This window comes from Chrysoperla carnea, chromosome 3, assembly GCF_905475395.1.
Source record: "Chrysoperla carnea chromosome 3, inChrCarn1.1, whole genome shotgun sequence".
Classification (NCBI taxonomy): Eukaryota; Metazoa; Arthropoda; class Insecta; order Neuroptera; family Chrysopidae; genus Chrysoperla; species Chrysoperla carnea.
This window is the reverse complement of record NC_058339.1, coordinates 85,786,221-85,813,134: the sequence shown is the minus strand read 5'-3', so window position 1 is coordinate 85,813,134 and position 26,914 is coordinate 85,786,221. Positions and strand designations below refer to the sequence as shown.

Genomic DNA, 26,914 nt, shown 5'->3' with positions numbered 1-26,914 from the left:
TTCTATTTGCTTTGAGATTCGTTAAAAATTAAAAAAGTTTAACTTTTAAAGAATTTTTACATGGACATTCAAACGAAGGTCATCGGACGTAAGTGTTAATTATATATACACAGTGATAAATAATGGAAAGTATTTCAAAATAAACTGATTATTTTGTGAACAAAAGCATTAGAATGATCCAATCAACATCAAGATAGGCAGACTTTTCTGTTTATGATGTGCTTCTTTTCTCCAAGATTAAACTCTTCAATAAAATATATGAGATTGTGCAAACATTAAATAAATTAAAATTGTTTTTTTTTCTTATTTCTTATGAGTAAATTAAATTTTAATTAAGTAGGTCATTTTTTTTTTTTTTGCTTTTTGTATTCTATTCAAAAATTTAATTAATAATAATTATAAAATTATTAACTTATAAATGAAATTAATGAATTTTGTAATTTCTAATCTTTAAAATCAACGATTATAATTGGATTTACAATTGAATTTATTTTAAATGTACATAAAATTACTTATAATACTCCTCGCGAAATCACTTGCTTTATGGTAAATGTAGCAAAATATTAGGCCCAAACAGATGGTTACAATTCTTCGCCTGTGAATAAACTTCGAACAAAGGGTGATACAAGTTGAGCTTCTTAACTTTTTTTAAAACACAAAATATATTATTATCTACATTAAATTTGTATTAAGGATGTACAAGCGCCAGGGCAGTTTTGGATAAACGGCTTGTTTTTTTTTATGAAGTTGGACTTATATTTTATTTTAGGAATATTTAACATTGGTCTTATGGAAAAACGGTGGATAGATGATATGTTTTCATAGATTTCTCCAAAACTAGTCGGTGGAAATTATAAAAAACTTAAAATTAAAGTTAAAACCTTAATAAGTTCTTGAAAACAAACATATCTGTTGTGTCCGACTATTTAAGGATCTATAAGCACGGAAGTAGGGACACAAATTAACAAAAAAATATACTTTCAATTTTGATGGTGAATTATGTTACAACTTGATATAAGACCAATATAAGACCAAAAGTAAGCATACAATAATTTTTCAATATCTGGATTAATTTTCAAAATATCAAAAATTGAAAATTTTGTTTAATGGTTTAGATTTCGATATTTCGAAAACCAAGAGAGATATCGAAAGATTGTATTCTTATTTATCGTCTACATTCATGATGTTATAACAAAATTCATCATTAAAGTTGAAAATAAGATACAAATAATTTCAACAACAGATCTAAACTTTCCTTGGCGCTCATACTACCTTAAGTATGCTCCATTTAATATAAAAGAAGATGTCTGCCAAATGAACGATTCTAGTCCTTCTACAGCAGTTTAATCGTTCGAGGTAATTTTCTATGACTTTTCGCAACCGAAAAGTCATACTTCCGATGTTGCTTTAAGGTGCTCCAACGTTATAGAAGTTTGTTGATATAAACCCGTTTGTTAAGAAAGCCCTATAATAAAAATCCAATGGCGTTTATTGGCTGCTCATTTAGACGATTAAATTGATCATAAGCTTCAAGTAAAAAATAGAATTGTCGTTCAGCGTTAGTTAAATGATTCAAATCGTTTAACGATTGAAACAAGCGACATTATTCATAGCATTTTAATTTAGAGTTGTAAACATAGGAAAACTGAACTTGGATCACCATTTATTATTGAAGAAAAATTTTACACTTATTTAAAAATAAATAATTTATGCACCTTAAAATTTTTATGGCAAAAGTTAAAAATAAAATTCTCCATCGACATATCAAACATCTATACACGTTGTCTGAGTATACGACTCAATTAAATTTTATGTTTTGGGGCAGTCACACATAATTTTAATAGTTATGAGAGTTCGCTTTGAAAAGATAATTATTCTGAAAATATATGCGTAAACCAATAATAAATATTAAGGCAGTTCAATCTTGAAATATGTTTTCTAAGTCAATAAAATTGAAATATAAGATTAATAATAAAAGTATTTTGCATTTAATGGAAATTTTTTCTCCGTTTGTGAAATACTATATTAACAATGCTGGAGATATACTGAGTAAAAAAGTAAAAAATAGATACTTTTCTGAATATCTCGAAAACGATTCTAACCATTTTTTCCAAAAACAACGTAGGTAATGGAAAAACAAAACATTAATTTATAACGAACTTTTTGGTACCAAGAAAACTTGAATTTGCAATTATGTGTATATTGAGTATATGCATAGATACAATGTCTAAGTATTGTACTCTGTTGTCACAAATTATAAGATCCTACTTTTATAGACTCGATGAAATTTTAAAATAATTTATTTTTTAGGAAACTTAGAACGAACACACTTAAACTTTAACATGTTCGGTTTAGTGGTTTTTCTGTGATTTCATAAATGTGTTAACAGCCCAAAATTTTTCAAAAAGATGACTTAAAAGAAATTGCAATTAGAATCACCAAACACAATGAAATTTTTCCATTATTAGAAAACCATAAAAACAATGTTGTAATTTCAATTAATTTTTTTCCTCTTTTCATTTGGTTGACACTGTACAAATTATTTAATATAGATAAAAATTTGTCCTTCACATTAAAAATTATGCTAAAATATCAATATCGAGTAAATTTTCGGAAAATTTCGTACAAAACAAATGAATTAAAAGTTATGTACATACAAAATAACTCGAATTAAACTAATACAATAACAAAAAAAAATCTCTGACGTCAATATCAAACATATATACATGACGCAAGAAAAATAGAGCACTGTTTAGAATACATCGCGACTGTTCTCCATTTTATAATTACAAAAATATTACTACGTTCGCCTACCATTTTAAAACAAAACACCAAAAATTATTAAACATAAAAATATTTTTAATACATTTTTGAATACAATTTAGTTTTTATACAGTATCTAAGTGGAAACCTACCTCATACCGCACGTCCCCACTTACTTGCTCGATCACTCTTTTGAGAGTACTAGTAACACACACAATATCAGATTAAAAACATTTTTAATACTGCGTCATAATAATTCAATAAAAGAAATACAATACGTGTCACTTTGAATACACTACATAAAAATTATATTCAAGGGCTAAAGATTTAATTAGCTTGCGCCTCTGGTTAGTCTGTTTGTTATTACATCCTCTACATCTTCAATCTCTTGTTGTGATTCACGTGAAATCAAATAATATATTATTTTTAAAAATAGATTTTTTTATTTTAAATATTAAAAATTTAAATGAATTTATTTTAACATAGTTATGTCTAAATACGTGGGAGTAAGACATTTTCGATTTAAAAATAATACAATGATGATTAAGTGTGAAACAAAAATTTACATTTAGTGGTCCGTAATCGTAATTTTAGATATTCGCATGCACTCCCAGTTCGAAGTCAATTTAAACCTGTTCCTCAATAGAACTAAAATGGTCCAACTTTAATGCAACATAATCGTAAGATTCGTTTTAGAGAAATCAAGTTTCAATAATGATAGGCTTTTGTCCTAAATTTGAAAAATTGGTTTAAAAAAAACTATTTATCTTATGTATTTTGCATTTTACAAAACCAATTCCTTACTTCTAAAACAGTGTAGAGTGCCATGGCGACTTGAATGTCATCAAACCGTGACATACAATCGGAAGTTTACAAGTAATTGCAAGTTTATAAAGCCTTTCATATGGCGTGACGTTGTAACTTCAAAATACATCTGATTGGCGTTTGTTGTCACGTGACCGAATGTATAATTTTAAAGCATTTATTTAAAAATAATAATCCTTATATTTTATAAAAAATTATTTTTGTGTTTTGTTATCTACATGTCATGATTAATAATCATTAGAAACTTTTATCCAATCGATGTATTCTTAGTGGCCAAAAGCCTATTGGTGAGGTTATCGAAAATTTTACATCATCAATCATCTGAGAAAATCATAATGCTTTATTTTCAGTATAAACGAATGTCAGAAAAATTAAAGAAAATTTTTAAAATTTCACACCTATGTTGTTTTTTAACTACGGAATTTTTGACATACGATTGATTAATTTTTATTTATTTCTATTTCAACGAAAATGAACACATTTAATATTTTAAATACTAAGAATTGATGAGCACTTAAATGCATGTACAATTTATAGAATGCACGAGTAAATAAAATCAATTTGCTAAAAAAAAAATTAATAATTCCAATATTTTACTGTTAAAATACTAAATATAATTTTAAAAATTTGGCCATATTATTTTTAAAAGAAATTTTTTATAAGCGCTCCGAAACTTCTGTACGCATAATAAATAGATTCAGGCACAGAAAAAATCGATTTTGAGATATGGTAGATCACATTATTAATATCACATAAAAGAAAATTAAATCTTCAAAAGATTTTCATTCGACAAAATATTGAAAGATTAAAAAATAAAAAGTTTCCAGCGAGATTTGAACTTAGATACCTTCCATATACAAACACACTTCCAATTCAGGTATTCTAAGATCTCTATGTTCTTAAAGATACATGTTTTAGTCTGTATATAGACGTAAAAAACATACAAACTAATAATTTCAAATCAATTAATATAAAAATATGAATTTAAATTAATATTTGCATAAAAACTAATAATAATAATTTCAAAAACATTACAATGTTATTATTAAAAATATTATTTTGTTAGATAAAATAAAATTTCATTCAATATGTTATCAATATTATAAATTATTAAAAATACTTTTAAATTATTTTTATTGTTTATATCAATAATATATAATATATATTATTTTAATTCAGGATCAAATACCGATCCACTAGCGATCCAATCTACTTGATCGAGGTCAAACTCATAAGTAACAACACTGAACACATAGTGTACAAAAGCGAACTCTACCAATCAACTAATTTTAATTCAAATGAATATTAATTGAATAATAATACATAGTTATAATATTTAATTAAGACATGTTTAGTCCGGTAGTTATGGTTTTTATACCTTGCAAAAGGTGATGTTAATTGAGTTATTAAGATAGTTTGATCGTAAACCCACTTTGTTAAAGAATTTGATGAAATTTAAATATAGTGTTAATTAATATAGATGTATCTAATTTATGTGAAACAAGACATTTATAAGTAAATTGCATTTAATTAATATCAAGTATAAAAAAGACATGGTTTCGGGTAAACCGTTTTTAGGAATGATCTATAAACGCTGATTTTTAATAAAACAGAGAATTTGGAAAATTCTTTAGAAATGAAAATCATTTTTTTATCGATTTATTATTTAAAACCTGAAGTATTATTTGAAGGACTCACATCGTAAATGAGTTTTATTAAAAGTTTCCGTGGTAACGACACACTACTTTACTAATAAAATTTTATGGGTGAATGTAGATATTATAATCTGTAGATTGTATAATTGGTTTACATTGAAAATTTAATACTATTTTCGAACAAATTAAAAAAGTTAGTAGGTAAATATGCCATTTGATTTGGATTTCGAAAATTTTCGAAAATATTTATTAGAATTTTTTTCGTTTTTCCAGTAGCTATCTGCAAAATTTTCAATTGCCTATTATTTGTAGTTTTGGAGAAAATGAACACTTAAGTTTTGTCATAATTTGCTCCCTCACTAGTAAACAGTGATGTTTTCGAAAAAGTGTTTCAGACAAAAGTTATTTATTTCCTTTAAGGAACATTTTTTGTATTTAAACTTTTGTTCTATCTCTAACGGTTTACAAGATGAGCCCTACACACCCAAGACCTTTATCTATGTTGCTCATTTACGAACTGACTGTTTACGTTCTGATTAAGCTATAAAAATGTCAGCTTGATATCTCTTTTCGTTTAGTTATCGTGTCCACAGACGGACAGATATTCCGACGTACAACCGGAAATGGATTGTATGAACACTTATACCAAAATTTTGTTCGTAGTAACAATATTTTTAAGCGTTACAAACTTGGGAATAAATTTAGTATACCTTGGTATATTTGATATTTACAGGGTATACAAATATTATTTATGCTATTTCGTCTCTTGTTTTCATAATATTTAAGGCAACAAGTTTAATTCGTTGTTATTTGACAATAATTTATATTTGATATTAACTATATATTAATTACATGTAAACAATTGAAAAATTGTCATATTTAAAACGAATGATTTATTGCAAATACAGTGCAACCTCGATATAACGAATCTGAAGGGAACCAGTAAATATTCGTTATATCAAGTAATTCGTTAAACTGAGGTTTGTTATATTGAGGTTAAGTTGGTCTAAAATTCGTTATAAAGAGGAAAAAAGTGTCGGAACCTCTCGCGACATGAATTACATACTATGGAGCATACTAACTGTCATATATTGGTGGGACTTTATACGTTATATAAAGGTTTTGAATTGACGAATTTCGTTATTTAGAGGTGTTTAAATTTTTTATGTAGTTGAAAATTCGTTATATCGAGACTGTTCGCAAAAAATATTCGTAATGTAGAGGTATATTTTATATTGACTCTTATGGACAATTCAAGGGGATTGCGAAAAATTTGTTAAATCGAGGAATTCGTTATATTGAGGTTCGTTATATTAAGGTTGCACTGTACTATGCACACACACAACGGATATGAAAGACTTAACAAGGTTTATTGAAAACGTATTGGAAAACTGATGTTTTGTGGCAAATGTTTTTTCATTTCGATGGACTACTAGAGAAAAAAATTTTTTTTTAATAGTGGCATAATTTAAATATTCGAATATTTAGCCAAGGCAGGCGTTGATACTTTACAACATATGTGCAAAATCAAAACTTCTCCTACACCCCTAACATTGCGAACCCTTTTTTTATTTATAGTGATAATTATACTGGATTAATTTATTATTTAACTTTTTCATTTTATCTTACTTCTTATTATTGTGAATGTTTTGTTGAGTTATTATTAGAGTCGATGTATTTAATGTATATGTATGTATGTGTGTGTGTGTGTGTGTGTGTGTGTTTGTACATGAGTATGTGTGTAGGAAACTCTGAATAATCGATTCAAATGCAACGTTGCCAGTTTGTCATATATTTTATACTCATGTATATAGAAGTGTATTATATATATTTTTATTAAAAACTCGTATATACATACATACACTTTTTTTATTATAATACTGTCAGATTTCAAACTGAATTTACATAGTTGAATATTTGATGAGTTATAAATTTTTTTTTTCTATTCATGTATTATATTTGTTATTGTGAATAATAATTTGAATAATAATATTTACTTGAATAATTTTGTGTTATGATCGCCATTTATGTTAAAATTATTATTTTCTTTTCATATTTGTTTTTCTAAATATGGTCAAATTTTTATTATTTTTATAATCCTACAGGATGTTAAGATGCTGTTTGATATTCATGTATTGATTGTACGACTAAAAATAGTTTTTTTTTTACTTGTTTGCCTCCTAGATTGTTTTCGGTTTTGAACGGGAATGCAGAAATATATTTTTGAATAAAAGTTGTTAATTTTTTTTATTTTTTCAAATGAGTTGGATTAAACTGAAAAATCATTGCTTGCTCTCGTTAATAACGTTGATGCGTTTTGAGCAACCCTGAATCAACGATCCATCAAATTAACGAATAATGCGAGTTTTGTAAGAAAAATCCTAGTTATTTAGTCTTCATAAAGATAGTCAGTTGTGCTGTCATTTGTAAGAAAATCACAGGTATACCAAAAATGCAAATCGACTAAAAATTGTATTTATTTAAGCCAGTCAAGTAAATTGTGTCAAAGACAACATTCTTGGAACTAACTGTGAATTCGAATTCTGTCACCAGCTTCTTGTAGATTATAGTTAAAGGAGCAAGTAATTGGTAATTGCAAGTATCCACTCGGTAAAAGGTTTCCTAAAGTTTCCACTTCATGGGTATCAAAAAGTCAATTACAGTTGCTAATTCGTAAATTACATACAATTCCCTAATCGCGACCCTAATCATGAAAATTTTAACGTTTAATTTAAGTTAATAATCATTGTGATGTCTAAAAATTGAAGGAATTGATTATTTATTAATTAATACAACCATAAATAAAAACATTTTACAATGATTAAAAATCAGGGTCAGTACTTTAATCTGTAAATTTTATGTTGTGTTAAAATGATTTTAATAAGTTGGCAACACGTTTTAAAATTTTGAATAAAACTGATGACCAATTAAATTTTCTTTCAAAAAAAAATAATATAACATATGATTGATAAAAACGAATCACTGCATCAACATTCGTGTAAATTCGCCTAACTCGAAAAATATCGAAGATAAACAAAAAATTTATCATAAAAATATTATGATAATAATTAATCAACCAGTTGAAAACAAAAAAAAAAAATTTGAAAATTTATCAAAACAAACGATTAAGTAATGACAATCGCTGATAAAAATTGATAAATTATTTTCAAATATTTCAATTTTAAAACATATAAAATGGAGAAAAAGTTTATAATAAAATATAAACAATTTAATAAATTCTTGTTTTTTTATTTCAAATAAGAAAAATTGGCTAGAACAACCAAATAAAGACAAATAATAATAAATAAGGATAGTAAACAATTGTTGTTGACCACCATATTAAAAAAAAAAAAAAGTAAAAAATAATTAAAAAAAGATAGAAAATGCACCTCTAAGTTGCAGTTTTGTGCATTCGCATATTTTTATAATAAAATCAGTCATCAGATATATTATGTGTAAAACAAGAAAACAACATAAGCAGCTTGATCAGCTCTGGGCAATCTCGTGCCTAACAGACTAACAAGAAATAACAAAATTAAAAAAAGTAAAATAAAAATAAATACAAAAACTATACCTTAGACTTGATCAAATCACATAATATGTAAGGGTATTCAGATTCAACATAACATATCGGCGCATCGACAACCTTGAGGCAAGCCATGGTCGTCACATGCGCCGGACTCAAAACGTGAGTATGATGATAATACCAACTGTAACAACTCAACGAAATATATCATTTCTTGGATGAGTTTTTTGGTTGAAATTTCCAAATACACTTGAAACACTTAATCCAACGTCATGAATGAAGAAAAACCTTAGAAACACTTTAAAAATAAATAACACACACTTTAATTAGCACCTTAGAAACACCTGAAATCACTTGTTGATTACGAATCAATAATAAATATTTAATAAAAATACACCTTTAATAAAAAGAACTTAAAAACTTGTAACAATAATCGTACGGTTTGATTCAATTAAAAACTGAACGAACAGAACACAGTTTAGTTTAGTAAGCTCGTAACAAACACAAAATATAACAATAATAATAGTTAAAAAGAAGAGACCTGTGTTGTGTTGTGTTTATAGTGAATGGTATTCTCCGACTATTACCACTTACATACCGTATGGATACACTCTAATAATGTAATGAGATGTATGTATGAACGAAGTCGTATACGCTACTCATGTGAGTGAGTATATGTATATGTGTGTGGGGGCCTGAGTGTGTTCTCTCGTGTATGGACGGACTGCTATTCGTATTTCAGTCCGTTTGTTGTGTTATGATTCGTGTTTTTCAGAGTTGTCTCTTCTCTCGATTGTATTATACCAGGTGTCAATGAAATTTGTTTACCTTTACTGTTTTAATGAACATCTGATATATACTATAATCGTAAAAGTTTAGATGAATGGACGTTTATTACTCTTTCACGCAAAACATACCGGATTTGGATGAAATTTGCACAGAGAAAGATTATAGTCTGGAACATTATATAAGCTACTTTTTATCCCGGTAAAATGTATGGTTCCGGTATCTAATGTATATTCCACCGGCATGATTTTTTGCATAACTATGGATATTTTAAGGGTCAAAACATGATATAGGCTAATTTTTATCCCGAAAAGTCACGGCTCCTATGGCATAGCACACAGGAACCGTGCCTTTTAAAGGATTTTTTAAAAGTTCGTGAAATAAATTTTAGCGCATTTTTCTCAAGAAGGCTTGATTGTACACATTAACAATAAAAAATGCCAAAATTTATAAAACTTGGTATACAAAAATCGATTTATTTGCTGATTGGGTGCATAAATTGAGATTCAAATAGTGCATAATGTTCAAAATCTTAACCAAAGAGCAATCTCTCGGATCGATTTCAGATAATTTCTAAGAAATTAATTATATAGTCGAATGAACTGAATTTTTAAGTTTTTCTAACCTTCTGTAGACTATAATTTTTGAATTCCTTGTTTTGTTTAGGTTCCTATAAAATCTTCAAATTCCAAAATTTGAGGGCTTATTGTAATAGCATGTATGATTCACAGACAGTGTATTGCTTGAATTGACACCTGGTATATTAGAGGTTATGTGTTAGATGAGGATCATAATGCGTTCATATTATTTTAATATATATGTAATTGCTGTCTCACTCATGGATGTCTCGAAACAATACAAGTGAGATGGATATATTTAGAATGGAGTATCACTTAGATAAATGATTGAGATAGGCGACAAATAATAATATTGTTAAGTGAAACATTCCATTCCATATTTAATAATGGTGTACATGTACATGTAAGTGAAATGAACAATATAAATATAAGTAGAAATTATATGTATTTTATTTGGTAGGCAGAAGGTACACCAACATCCATTTTACTATTACTATTATACTACTCTGAAATTGATCGCAATTTTTTCTGTTCAAATCAATTTGTTGTAGAGAGGTTGGGAGGGGCGAACCGATTATAATCAAGGTGTCAATTTAATGAACTAATAGAATTGTTATGGAAAAATTTTAAACAGTTATTTTAAATTAAACTAGATAATTTTTTATTTTACATATTTTATTATATTTATTATTGACTTCATTGAGAAGAAATTTAAAATGTACCAACATATCACGTGGTGAAATCGGACGGGAAGTTGTCAGTCGTTCATATGAAAAACTTATAGCTTTCAAACAAATGGAATAGGGGAGTGGTATAACCAACAGAGTCGGAAATACACCTTTACTTGAACGTTAATTTTCCTTGCTACAGATTGTTTACAGACATAATCATTGTGTTACAGAGACAATGAGTTTTGGATAGTGATAATTTCCAAAAAGTTTCACTTCGAAATCCCTATTCACAAGTCCAAGGTCAAAAAGCATGGTTGAAACCACCTTAAAACCACATTTTAGAGATAAAACTTAAAATTTTTTTAATTTTTCTTTTATTGTTATTTGGAGTGCTATGGAGGTGGGGAAATTACCCTCATTTTCTGATTTTTCACAGGAAAGCAGAGGAAAGTGCGGCTGAATGTTCCTGAAAGTCTAAGGCACTCGTACAAACAAGTTTTTTTGAAATCGAAACTTACACAACTTAAAATTTAAAATATCATGTAATTTTAGCTTTGAATTTAACACAACGCAACATCTGCGTGATGTATCTATATTGATTAGATTCAGTTTCTTGGAGGAACCTCAACATTAAGATCCGGAACAGAATATTATTTAACTAAAATAAGAGGAAATAGTTTCCTAAACCTTAATGATGAATTTAGTCACGTTTTAAAACGTATCATTTAAATTACTAGAACCTTAAAAGCTGAAATAAAATGATCTTAATACATTTTAAATGACAATCAAATTAATATTTTTCAAACTAATTGCTAATATATATTAAAAATAATTAACATACAAATAAAATTTAAAAAAAATTTAAAAAAAAAAATAATAATAATTAAAAATGTTTGAGAATCACTGGTATAATAATAATAAATGATTGTGTGATTGAATGCTATAATAACGTATTATATGTGTGTACTTCAATCAGCAAGTATACTAATATTAAATATTAGCTATCTTTAGTACACTACATATTACATACATACACAACGGAGTCAGTATCAGTACACAGTGTACACACACACCAAATTTAAATATTATGAAAATAAAATAATAATAAAAAAAAGTAAGTAAGTAAGCAGTTAGCACTGCTAAAACATTCTCAGTCAGTCTCAATTGTACTTTACACTCAGTCATCATATCAAACAACATAACGTGTTATGTGACTGTGAGTATGTGTATTGTGTTGTGTAGTGTGTGCGGTGAACTCACTAGTCGATCAGATCAAGTACATTCTAGTCTAGGAGACTACTGGTGTATGAGCTTTTGAAAAATACCGACCAAGTTTTTTGCCTTTATTTGATCATTCAAGATGGCAGATAGTCGAAGAAACGAAGCGTCAGCGTCAGAAAATTTGCATAAATAATATGCATTATAATTGCATTTTAAATTAACCGTTCACAAATTCACAATTCGGTTACTAGTGATGAAAATGATTCCAAACTTGTTATTCGGGAGTTTTTGGAATCGTTGAGCACGCATATCACGACAGAATTGATCTTCGAGGTACCTGTTGTCCGATTCTGTCAAATATTCGTGCTCAGCGATTCCAAAAACTCCCGAGTAACAAGTTTGGAATCATTTTCGTTACTATTAACCGAATTGTGAATTTAGTATATTTATGATTAATTTAAAATGCATATTATTTATGCAAATTGCATATTTTTAATTTCTTATAAATCAATTTAGGTCACAAAATTTAATGGCCCTCAAGCGAATCGAATTCCAAAAACCGTATTCAAATCCGACTTACTGTTCAGATTTTTTGAAATTCATTGCTTCGTTTCTGCGACAAATATTTTACACCAAAATAAATAGGTCTTGTAAAGGGTCATGCAACCAACTACTGCACACGATAATCAGAAGATCTTCGTAAATTGAAAGACAATCAGGCGGTCCATCATATGACTATTTTTCTCCTTTATCTCTAATAAAAAGACAACAAATAGCCCGAATTCTCACAGTTCATAGTTATTGCAGCTCTTATAAACAAACATTAAAATTGAGGATCGTGAGTTGCTAAAACAAATTCTAAAGCTCAAGGGAATACACTCAAGGGTAAACCAAGAAAGAAGAAACAAAACTAAAATTAATCAATTCCCAAGATAAGCAGGAGAGTATCTTACAGCAGATCGATGCTGACTTATGTACTAGTAGAGAAATACACAAAAAAATTGCATAGCTTTCAGAAGTGATACACCGTTTTTGGCTAGTCTAATTATTATTTAATGTAATAAATAAAGATAGATTGATTAGACAGAGTAACAAATATACAAAAATATAATAAAATACTCGCGTGTAAAAACAATGTTGCGAATTCCACATATACATATAGATAGACATACATACACATTCAACATCAACATTGATGACGACCACGGCACGGTTGGTGGACGGGTGGTGGTATTGGTATTGGTATTAGTGTGCGGCATACAAACTCACAACAGCACTCACTTTCTTTGCTCTACTACTACTGGGTCATCTCTGCGCGCAGTTCCACTTCCACTACATGGATATATGCCGGCCGCCTCGCTGGCTGTATTGTATACTGTATAGTCAACTATACTATATTATAAGCATGTGTATAGTTTTATGTGTAGTAACTGATGACTGACTATACAAGTATGACTGCATGTATACCTCTCTATTGCTATTATATACTTGATATTAGTTTTTGTGACAATAAATACGATGTATTTTACTAAACAGAATTTGGAAAATTTTGAAGGTGGAGTTTACACGACCATTTTAACTGAATACGGTCTATTTAAAATTATTTTTTAAGAGAATTAGTTTTAAATTACAACGAGATTTCTCGATTTTCAGTTATAAAATATTGTTTTTTCAGTCTTAGCCCAAACAGTTATCAAAACAATTATGTGTTTAATAGAAGTATTTATTTTTCTGAAACTGTTGCTGGAAAAATAATTAAAATGGAAAATGTTGCAGATCATCGAGTGAAGCAATAAAGAAATTCGATAAAATCTTCAAATTACAAGTCAGTAATTTCTGGAAACTTAAGCTAAATGTCGACGCATTTACCATAAAAGTCATGTTGACTAAATTTTTTATTCACTTCAGAAGAATTATCACTGCACGACCAGAAAAGTAAAGTTAGTATTTCAAAATCTTGAGAATTACGCAAAATAGGAACGTTTAAAATTCCTAATACATATAAAACTTTGTTTTGTTAAAAGGAGAAGGGCAACAGTCTTTGAATGGTGTAATTCTTCGTTATTTTATCAATTTTAAATTTGTCATGGTATCAAGTCGAGTTTTACATTTTTAAGCATAATGACATTTCGAATAACTGAGAAACTTGGATAATTAATGGCGGATCTATCTTGGGATCGGAAATAGTTTAAACGAGAGCATTGGAATTTTTTGCTCTCCTAATCGACTTATGATTCAGAGGCCAACCTTGGCATATCTCTCATCTAATTTTATAATAATATGTCTCCGAATAAATAAAACTTTCAAAGATATTTAGAAGCTTTGTAGCCAACATATTTATCTATAATCACAAAGCGTATCTACCCAGTTATACCAACGGGGTTAAAGAAACAAACATTATCCCTTAACGTACCCGCAAAGAGTTTGTATGTAATACAAAATCGAGATAAAAAAATAATTATATTCACAGAAATAAAGAACAGGCAGAAGTTAATATACCTTCAACATTAAAAAAACGTTCTGTCAAAGTGTGTACATATTGAATAATTTTTTATAACCATTTTTATTTAAACCCTAATCACAATTATTTTTTAAAAAACATACACAAATCCGCCATTTAGTGTTTCATACAAATATTTTTAATTCTTTTCAAACAACAATTTTTATATGATTAATTCTCGTCTGTTGTTTTTTTCTAAATGAATTATTTCTTTTATAATATCTTCATCTTTTATATTTATAATTTATTTATATATCTTTTTTTTTCTATTTTTAGTAATTTTTATTATTTACTTCAGAATACATTTATTTTATATATATTTCAAACATGGTGAAGGGAAAGGTGGCGTTGTCTTATATTAGATGTTGCTTACGTTTTAATATTTGTTTAATATATAATATAGTTGAATAGTTTTGAATAATAAGGAAGCCATTATTTATTTATAGAAATAACTAGAGATTTTTTTAAATAATTGTTTTTATAATTCAATTTATTCCAAGGAATTATATCAACCATGTTTAGAGATTAAAAATAACTTTTATTGGCTAGTTTTTGAAATTGGGTTGGTGTTTTAAATTATCCTCAGCATATTTCTCAAATCAAAGTTATCTCACAAGATTCTCTGAATATTTTCTGAACATTAAATTTTGATCTACAAACTTTTTGACAAGTTGCCTCGGATTTTTCTAAAAACCGTACTATGAAGATATAAAATGAACAAGCACTATCTACATTTTGAGAAATTGATAAAAATTAGATTTTTTAACTGTAGACACATGAATAATCGGCTTTTGTCCATCTATAAAAGAAAATTAAAAAATATATATATTTCATTTCTCTATCTCCGAATCCAATCACACTCAAACAATGCTTCAAATTTCTTCATTTTCTTTATGTTAGACCTAAACAATACCCTGGTGTTTTTCTCTCCGAAATTCCCGAATTATAAAAGTGCCGGAATAAACCATCGCGAGGCTTGTAGCAAATTCTATTCTATTTCTTTGGCCAAAAATGAGTCTACGATGCTCTATTTTTCTTCAATTTGCCCACTTTTCTTTTTCATCTCTTGCGGAGGGCTCTCAAATATTACATGGCTAGTATTTTCTTGATATTTAGCAAATGATACAAAAAATAATTAAACCATATCAGTTTATCAAGTAAAAAAGTTTTTGTATTATTATTTCAACAAGCTTCAGTAACGAGTCGTAAATATATAATTTAAGTTGCATTTCCTTGGAATTAATACAATAATTAAATTAAAAATTTATTACGCAATAAAATTGCAACATCTGCAAATTGAATCTTTTAAAATCGTTTGTACGTTTATAAATAGAAGCTAAAATTGAAATTTTTGAAATTCTTATCTGCCAATCAATTTACTTCTCACATACTGTATTACAAAGTAGTAACTATTTAACCGTATCTTTTCAAAAAAAGATAATTATGGTAGGAGATTAAGTTAGGTTACATTTATGTAACTTAAACTGAAAGGCCATTAGGGTCATTATGGTATCTATAGGGTTGACAAGTATTAAAGGGTCATATCACTATGTTTTGGACTATTTGGAGCTGCTTAATCAGCTCCAAATAGTCAAAAAGGTTTTCACATTATCAAATTTTAAAACAGCAAAAACAAACAATTGTTTACAAATGTTTAAGGATAATGTTTTAATTAACAGCTTAATAAAATTTGATATCCTTGGCCAAAACAATGAAAATAAAGAAAAATTAAAATTTTCTCACCAAATACAAACAAATAAGCTTACAAGCTGCATCCCATATTACATAAATAACTATCACCAAACATATCACAAAGAATTTTACAAGTGTAACTCTTAGAAATAATAATATTAAACAAAAATTTTGTTTGAAAAAAAATTGTGATTAAAAAGTGTTGTATATATTAACAGTAAGTTAGTTTTTGTATACGGCTAACTTCACATACATATAAGCAATTCTTAGGTCATTACACTATTAAATAGCATTCATTACTAGAGGTGCAATTAGCTCAATGCATAAAAATATAACTTCACAAACTAGTAGATTGCTGTAGAAGATGTGATTGAATGAAACAAACAAAACAGCCAATACCATTAAAGAATCAACATATTATATATTATACAATTCATTAAAAGGTGCTTGCAAAATATCACTATCTTTATTTGTTTTTATAACGTTTAAAATGATTTTATTAAAAAAAAAAATTAAAAATGAAGTTCTCAACTAAAAAACATTGAAGCATGACTTGGAGAATGGTTTAATTCTAATCAAAATACAAAATAATGATTAATTTGTATATATAGATTTCGATCTCACACAAGTGGTTCAGCCTTTAATATTTATAAGAAGAAAAAGTTATCGAAAGCCTCCAATGAATACAGGATATACAGGGTCGATCATTTTAATCTATTATGGCTAATAGCATGTTTTATAATTAACTTATCATAAAATAACTATAACAAATGTTGCAGAATTTGGTGAGGGCATCATGTTTTGACATAATATTGGCCCTAGTTCTCCGGGTTGCTTTAATAGACTTTAAATAAGAAAGTAGATGCTCTTAAAAAATTATGGCATTTAATCGAAAGAAAATTCTTTAGCCGAAAGTTGTCAAGGGTAATAGAGAGCATTCACCAGTTTCCATGACCTGGATCTGAAATGCTAGTTTCAAGGTCATTTGACCTTGACCTTCAAATGATCTTGAAAATTTATCTGGCCTAAGAAATTATGTAAAAAATTTAAATAGATTCAACATTTCAATCTCACACAAGTGACATGTTCTGGCTTTCATATTAATAACAAAAAAAGGTTATCGAAAACATACAATAAATGAATAAATACTGGATAAATGCCACAAAAATCACTTTCATGGTCGACTTTTAGGATTGAGATAAAGCTTGTTTTGCACGCTTGAAATTATTCTGAGTAGAGCAAATGTATCAAACAATGCTCATTTTAAAATCAAAAATAGGCAGTTGTTATAAAATAGGAATATCTTTCAGTAAGAAGTAATCAAAAGTAAATGGTCGTTTACAAAATAAATTAAAACTGAATCCTAAAAATCGAGTAAAATATCGACTGAAAACTCCACAAGGAATAAAATAAAGTTGAACAAAAAAAAAAAAAAATTGGATAATAAATAGAGGATATGATATTTTTAAGCATATATACTCTTTTTAACATAACTGATAAAACAGATGAACGTAAAAACGAAAGATCTTCTGAAGATATACCCATATAAGGATAAATGTCATTGTTATACAAGTACGAGATTTGTTCCAACCCACCTTTTTTATATAATAGAATGGATCATTCAAAAATTGGAAAAATAAAAATTCATCAAAATCAAAGTTTTTATCAAATATCTCTTCGGCACTTAGAAGAATTTGATGAATAAAACAAAATTATTTTGGTTAAAAAACAGGCTTATTTTATTAAACAATTAAAAATTGTGATAAAATTCAAATAAACTTTAATAATGATTAAAACACTTTCTAAAAAGCTCACATAATAAAATTCATATCATATACATCAATCACTCTAAAAACACAAATTTCATAAATCAACATTATTTAAAAAACCACAAAATAACCCACGTGCGTTTGTTTGAAAAAACTTGACACACACAAACGCATGCGTATATTCTCATAATCATTTACTCGCGACGTCGTCGATAACACCACCCCCTAACAAAACTAACTTGTCAGTATTGTCGACATCCGACGGCAGGCGTCGAAGTAAATGAACCATTTATCAAATCAACAATATCATAGCACTTTAGTTAAAAACCAATATGGCGTATCACACACATACACACAAATTCAAATTCATTTAAATCCATGTAAATTAGGTCACTGAATAATAAAAACAGTTCCCCATAATAATTATTCAAATCACATTTTTTTTTATTTCGATGGGTTTTTCTCCACAAATTTCTAAGTTGTAAAAAAAGACGTTAAAATATTTTTATTATTAGTTTACACATTTAATTGAATGAATAAAATTCCACTGAACTGAATCAAAAACACTGAACTTTATTATAATAAAACACTCACTGTTTAATTCATGAAATAATTAACCGTGCGAATAATAAAAAAAAAACTATGGAAAAACTAGATAGAAAAATATTTTTACCTTCTGAAAATGCCAATAAGAATATTGTAGTAATATAGCCCGTAACATTCCATCCATGGTGCGATTTACAGCACTGGAGGATGAAAAATTTGCTTTTGTTTCCTGCACTTTTATTCGATTTACAAGATGACGTTAATAAGACAGCACAATGGTTGCACATTGAAGAAAGAACACAAATACCTTCAGACATATCCCCCTTTACAATGAAAAACATCTCTGAATTGTTTAGAAAACTTCACCACTTCACACAAAAAAAAATTCACACTAATTACACTTTTTCACACACTTGAGAGAGAAAATTTCGTGGTTAAGCGCAACCACAATTCAAATGGAAGCGCATAAAACCACCCGGTTTTTAAGGATCTCTCATTGTTAAAAAACTGTGTAACGGTTGATAATAATCCTTAACGATGAACTTAAATACAGAACACTTTTTGACACCATAATCTTTAATAAAAACATGGCGTAAAATTAAATAAATTTAAACAAAAATGGATATCACAGTAAGAAAAATATTTAACAAAACTTATTTTGAATCGAGAATAGACGGAATAAACCGAGTTAACAATAAATTTATTTAATAATAATTTAAAAAAACAATACAAGATTTTTAAAAAAAAATTATAAAAATTGTTTAGGTAGAAAATACGTTATAAAATGTCTCGAAGTATTTATAATATATAAATATTATATATTTTTAAAACTGTTTAGTATGTGCATGGATCAGTGCGAGACACAACGATCCTGCTCGGCCTAGTGCAGACCTTGCAATGCCATTCACTGCGGACATCGCACTGCTTTGCTTGGCAACATTGTTCCCCTTGTTACACCGCCCGCCTATCAACAAATATCAGCTGGCAGTCGTACAATGTTGCCAGTCTTCCGTGTATACTCGTTTTATACACGCGGTCCTCGGTCAGTGGCTCACATACTATATGTTTTTCAGTATGGGATTACATGTTGTCATGAATAGATGTGTTTCATTGTTGCGCTCTAAATATATTCAACAATTGACGTATTTATTTACGTAAAATTTTTGTTTAATTTTTATTATTTTTTAACTGTTTTGTGTTTTTTGCTATAATTTAGTGAATTTATTTCTTTAAGTGAATCAATTTTTTTAGTGTTTTTACGATTAAAAAAAAAAATTTATAGTTTGGATTTAGGATTTTTTAACTGCTCATTTCGGCTCATAATTTGTGTTTGGCATAGGCACTACTACTATTTCTAAGTGAATTTAGATTTAGATTTTTTGCTGGAATCAGACCAAGAGATTTATGTGATTTTTTGTTAGATTTTTTTACCGATTTTGAATTAGAAAGCTTTACCGTTTTCGTAAAATTGAACTTTTCAATGATAATAAAGTCGAAAATTGTGTATAACTAATTTCGACGCATGCTTTCTTCGGCGATATCTACAAATCTGTTCGGATATTTTTTAATTAAATGAAAATTCGCATCAACTTTACAAAGAAGACTTTGAACATTTTTCAAAATCTGCCATAAAGAGATAGTGATGTTTCAACACGAATTTTCGATATGATATTTTCAATCTTTAACAGTTAAATGTGAAACGCTTAACGTAATTAGATTCGAACTGAGAGCGCCCCCCGATTTTTTGAAGTTGAAAATGCATTCGAATTATGACGGATGGTTTTTTTAGTGGAAACGGAAGTTATTCAAATTTTCGACCATTTTAAATAGTGAATATATTGTGAACAAACAAAATAAATATTTTAAATCGTACCTGAAGTTTAAAAATCTTCTTCAATTCAAAAATATTTTCAAACACACTCACACACATATAAGTTACTTTTTCAAAAACCAGATTATTAACGCCCGCAGGCGAAGTCTTATTTATTATTTTCAGGTACCATCTTTTTAAAAAAAAATCACTTTCATATTACAACAGAACTTTTTTTATTTAAGTAAAAAAAATATGTCGTTCTCGCCCCCTTACTTCACAATTTGTATTAAAAATATGACGAAGCGACTACTGACTCGTCGTCTCTCCGTTTTTAAGGGTGATGTTTTTATAAAGTTGAATAAAAAGTCCCATGTTCTCATAAACACGAATTAATAAATATGAATCCAAGTTTATTTTATGAAGTAGAACATAATATTTTATTATTAAAATATTGTATTGTAGACCACTTAGTTTGTTCTCGTCTCACAATTGCCAACATAATAATAATCAATATATTTCAAATATTATACGGAAATTTGAAATACATATGCGGTAGATTTAATCAACTTCAATATGTATGTGTTTGTTTAGTTTATATTTGAAGATATTTATTTTCAAATTTGTATGTATTGTAAAATGTTTTTGCATTTTATTTTTATAATTTATATTCGAGTTTCTTTTTGTAATTCTCTTAATAATTTGTGATTTTTAATATCCTGATAGAAATATATTGTTTCAACCTCAAAACAAAATTGAAAATATGAAAATATTTACGTTTTGGAGAATTCCACAAAGCAAAAATAATGTCTGCTTAATTTCCGAAGAAATTATATACGATTAAAATCTTTCACCTACAGACGTTATTCGATGTAAAATGCCAAAATCTAGTAATAGTGCAATTTAGTGAGATAAATTATTAAATAGCACAGAATATTAGAAGTTATATTATTACTAATGGTAAAACATTACCATCACATTTTCGAGTTTTTCCAAATAAAAAATGGAAGCGATAAACGAGAATTTTTAAGAGATATTTATTGATTCCACCTCTTGTTAATACTTCAGCATAGGAGTAAAAAAGGTAAAATCTCTAAATTTTGATCTATAGCACCGATTTCGATGAAAATTTGGGATTTAGCTTAAATCACCCTTTAGATCAAAAGTTATATGGTGTCGAGTGGTGCAGGGGGTGGTACCCCTTTTCTAGGGAATCATTAAAACATATTTTGTAAAGTCAATATTTTCCGAGTTATTACTGATTGAAATTCGCCGTTTTTCGTTCAAATAATAAAAAAGCTTTATACAGAAAATTTAACTTATAAAAAAAGGAAAAAATGAGTGTACTATTTTATTTGGTGTGTACAATATTTGTTGAGATACAGCTGGTTGAAGATAACAGCCTTTGTACCGGAAACAACTATTGGTGTATTTAACATCAAATAATTGCAAAAAAATTTTCAAGTCATTTCCACGAAAATTAACGGAGTTATAATGAAAAGAAAGTTGCTCGTTTTTTTATGTTTTAGTTCGCTCAATCGGAGTTATATAAGAAATAATTTAGATGTGTAATCCTCATATACTGTACTATAATAAAGACTAATCTCTGAAATCAATAACCAACGCAAAATTTCTATCGAATTATTTTCTATATGGACAGGAAGATAAAAGCTAAATTGAAACAGCCTCTATAACCGAAATATATGTAGTCCTTTCTCTCTAATGTCCAAAAATTTGATGTTATAAAAGACAAAATGTTGTAAATTTTTTAAGATATTTTGAAGGTCATCCAACCTTTTCAAATTGAAATGGTACTTTCAGTTTAAATGATTTCAAATTAGGTAGCAACAATTATGAATTTATAAATAACGCCTGGTAGACAGACAACGATGATGAAGTGACAATATGACTAATTGTGTTCGACAAAAAAATTGTCTAAAAATAGACCCTTACCCTAATTACACACATAAATAATGGAAAAAAAAGTTGAAACTTACGCTCTGAATTATTTCAAATTGAGTAGACTAACAACCATTTTTGTGGAATTTGACGTGGAAAAGATAAAGACACAAACACTCACCTGAAAATAAAAATACAAAAATTATTTTATTATTTGAAAAATTTTTACAAAAATTTTAAAATTTAATTTTATCAGACAGAATATTTTTATTATTATTTTTAATAGATAAATCTAGACGATTATGAGTTTACAAAGGTTGCTGAGTATATTCTCTTTCATTTCTATCGATTTGTCTAAAAGGCTCAATGAAGTATACAAAAAATAATTATCATTTGGACGACGTAGAATTTGTTTCTCTGCTAGAATAATGAAACTCCCAGGTTATAAGAAAACAAAACAGACCTAGACAAAAAATTATAAAAAAACACGGTAAGAAATGCATGGTGTTTAATGCAATGCTGGTATGGTATAGAAACAGATATTAGAGTATCTACGACAGGCATAAGTAATATTATAGTATTGAATGGGGCTATTTCTCAGAAGTATGACTCTGACGCCAATATTGCATTGACTCGTAGACCATAACTATTGCTAATATTACAATTCCCTCAATGGATAAGTCAGTAAAGAAATTGAACTACAGTAAACCTCCGGTAATTCGGCAAGCGTTTTGCAAGGAAGTCTCGGACTATCGTATTTGTAGGATTATAGAGTACTGCCTAAAATCCTCTATAGTCCGAAAAGAGTACCTAAAGAGTACCTTGTAACCCGACAAATCACAAATCCAATTATACTATGTTATATTCAAGAATATGAATCTATTTACCATCTTTTAATAAAAACAAAATAGTTCAGATTACAAGGCGCACCGGATTAGCCGGGGACCACTGAATTTGGCAAGAATTGTTTCTGTTAAAGAATGATAGTTCGCCTTTGCTAGTGATAGGAGTTATAGGCCTTCAATTAATTAACGTATTAAATGATTTTATTTAGGTTGTAACGGACACATCTTTCCGTTTAAAAGAAGATTTATCTCGAGACTTCATAAGGTTAGAAACATCAGATAAGACAGATAATTTGGTCGGCCAATGAAATGCATATCTAAAAAAAAAAAACGTTTTAAGTGAACTAACAACACAGATTCGAGTATTTTATTAGAAAATTCTATCTAGCCGGAAGACAGGAGAAATATAAAATAAAATACGCTCGCCAATTTGCGCGTAATCAAAACCAGATAGCACCTACTCTTTGAATAAAAATGTCTTGAAAAATGTACTTAAAATGGAATATTAAATTTATTGAATAGATAAGAAAATTTATTTATTTTTAATCGGAGCTAAATAATTGCTTTACTTTCAGTTTATAAATAAGTCATGACGTTAAATTACTGCAAACACATATTTATTTAAGATCCCACCCATTTTGGACTGTACTAGGTTGAATATTTTTGATTCAAGAAAGGAATTTTTAACTTTTATATGATTCTATTCGAAAATTTACAAATTGAAATTAATTTGCAAATGCAGTGGTAATTTGTCTTGCTGAGTCAAAAACATGGTTTTCCCCTTCCCAACTCAAGGAGAAAATAACCTCTTATCTTTATGCTCGATTATATAGCTGAGATTAAATATTATGGCTATGACGTTCGTTAATTTTCTTAGGTTTAACGTCTTTTTTATGTGTGATAGCAGTTATACACCCGCTCCACTGGGTAACTTGAATTTCGAATACATACATAAAGTTTAAAAGCCTTTGTTATCGGATGCCTACATCATACAAAGAACACCCCCTTCAAATTTCAGGTCTCTAAGATCAGCGCTTTAGGCTGTGCGTTGATCCATCAGTCAATCAAGACAAAGATTTTTATATGTATAGCAGATAGGTAATCGCGTAATCTATCCGATCGAACAGATCGCGTTCCATTTTAGATCCATTTCTTAAAAAACATCATTTTCCACAATATCGCTGGAACAGCAGAATTAATGATTTCTCACTTTTATAGTTCACAAATTATCTACATTTTGAGTGTTTTATCTTGAACCGTATAATTCTTTTATTGACTAAAAAGATATTTCGTCTCCATAATAATATGTATTAAAAATACAGTGTTGTCAGATTATAAAGAAAAAAAATCAGCATCAACAAATACATGATTCTGTATGATTGCGCAACATTGTACGTGTATATATATGTAATATATATTATATATAATGTATATAATGTATATATATATATATATATATCACATAGTATATACATATATACATACTTTAACTATTGCCAAGTTTATTTTTATAATAAATGCCTTTTCAACAAACAATAACTAAATACTCTTCAAAAATGTGGTTTGCAGTTTACACCACTTTAAAATAAGATTGAATTTCTTTATGCGAAATTTTAAATATGCCAACATAACATTAAAATTAATTTGTCTTTTTATTATCCAATAAATGTATGAAGAAATGATTAATTTTCTTTAAAAATTAATTGAATTATTAAAATGGAAAATAAATCACTAATTTCTTTTATTACTTGCAAGAAGTAAATATTTTTGAATTAAAAAATAATTGCATTTAAATATTGAACTTTTCAAATTAAAAAGGATTAGCAGTAAGAAAAGTTTAGAAAACCGAATGCAAACGTTTTAGTTCTGTAAAATTATTGAACACAAGAGACCCTTATGACAAATGCTGCGGCTATGAATTTCATGTTTTAGGGTATTTTAATGTTGTATTGAGTTACAATAAAAAAAAAAGATACATGATCGGAAACAATGTCAATCTACATATTTTTGTATAAATACAATTTTTTTTTTTGACAAGGAAAATTCATATGTAGGTTTTTCCAATAAAATATTTGATACCAACTGTAAATCACCCATAAATTTTGAACAAGTGGTTATATGGTTATACATTATTTTCTTGCCAAATGATTCGAAGAAATTAATAATAGTGAAAATTAGTTTAAATTAATCACTTTTTAAAAATAAGAATACATTATCGCATATTTATTTTTAAATAAAGCAGATGGCCTTGAATAAAAGCTTGATAGAACACAAATATAATACCTAATTTTTATTGTCAACAAGTTGTTTATTATATGATACAAAATCTAAAGTACTTCACAAAACAATAGGATTTATTCTGTCCTTGAAACTGTTCTCACGTGTCTTTGGGTATGTCTTTTCGTACACTTTCATCAAACAAGTAGGAGGAAATAAATCTGTATTTTGATCCGCTAGATACACTCCAGCAAGTTTAGTTTAAGTGAGGATAATTTCGAACGTAAGGCACTTGCCATAATGAAAATGAGTTCTTTGAAACAACAATCAGAGCAGGAACAACTTATGGAAGCAATTATCAATATAAAGGTAGAGACAGATGCATTTTTATTACTCTGAACATTAAATAACCAAAATAAAAATCAGAGAAGCAAAAAATACTGATGTTGACTTAAATTTCTTATCACTTCGGGTGAAGTATTCTTAGTGAGCGAAGGATGCTTAAAATAGATGGAAATTCCAGACTCTTTAGAACCCTTCGCTTCTCCTACCGTAGCATTTATTATGACCCCCTCCGTCGGACGGAATGTAGTTTTATTATAAAGTCAACAACATATTTTTTTTTTTTCTGTTAACAAATTTAAATAATAATTATTTAACAAAATTACGTAGCTTGACTTTGTTGCCACTCTCACAAGCTCGACTTAACTTTTGAATTAATAACCCCCCCCCACCGCCCTCTTGACTGGACCATAGGGTTTATGGATGCTCCTTTATTGCAAGTACCGAAAAGTTGATTTTAAAAATTGCAAAATAGAAATACTCAAAATATTAACGTTTAAAACTTCTAATGAAACAAAGAGAGGGAAGTGACGCCATTTCTACGTATCGTCAAAGAGAGGCCATATAAAAAAGTAGAAATCTTACTTCTTCGTTTTTTAATCAATTTTAATATAATTTTCAAGTTTTGTTATAGTATCAAGTCTAGTTTTACAAATTGCTGTGTAATGTGATGAATTCGTAATCTTTCCTACCCAATTGTTTACAAAAAAAACTTAAATTTAAGATTACAATTCATCTTAATACGATTTCAGACTAAAGTCGGGCAAAAATTTGAGAAATGAGTTATACTGATTCTTATACCTATATTAAATCATCCAATTTTAATATTTTCGCTTTAGTCCAGGTAAATCCATTTAAACGCAGTGAATAAAAACCAAATCACATTTTCACAACACCAAAATGAAATAGTTTCTGACAATGTAGATAATACGCATTGATTAGTAAAACCAACTATACATGTCTGATAAGAGAATAATATTTAAGTTAGTTGTGTTTATTCCCACATACATACAAGAACAAGTTTAATCAATGTAGTATACACACTACATACAACATACTACTTACTATAGAATATTATGGTGCTATGGGTAAAACGAGTAAGAGCGAGATAAATCGAATAATATGTGCTTTGCTGTTTGGGCCGACTCAACTCAACTGGTATGTCGAATAATATAATGAAACGAAGGATACACCATTGGTTTAGGTGTATATTGTACCTATGAACACTGACAAACTACAAAACTAAACTCTAAAATACGAACAAGTAGT

The 26,914-nt window shown here is 28.0% G+C and overlaps 1 protein-coding gene across 8 annotated transcripts in view; it reads right to left on the bottom strand.

Moving 5' to 3' along the window:
• Positions 1–26,914, bottom strand: part of LOC123297011 (serine/threonine-protein kinase tousled-like 2) — a 271,600-nt gene that overhangs the window by 74,393 nt on the left and 170,293 nt on the right. Inside the window, exon 1 of one of the 8 annotated variants that reach the window (XM_044878770.1) lies at positions 18,660–19,106. The exons of 6 other annotated variants lie outside the window; for them this stretch is intronic. In XM_044878770.1, coding sequence (XP_044734705.1) covers positions 18,660–18,716 — 57 coding nt within the window. In that variant the 5' untranslated portion in view covers positions 18,717–19,106. Of the gene's footprint in view, positions 1–8,817; positions 9,034–18,659; positions 19,107–26,914 lie in introns of those variants that run through there. One more of the 8 variants, XM_044878768.1, reaches the window with a different exon arrangement.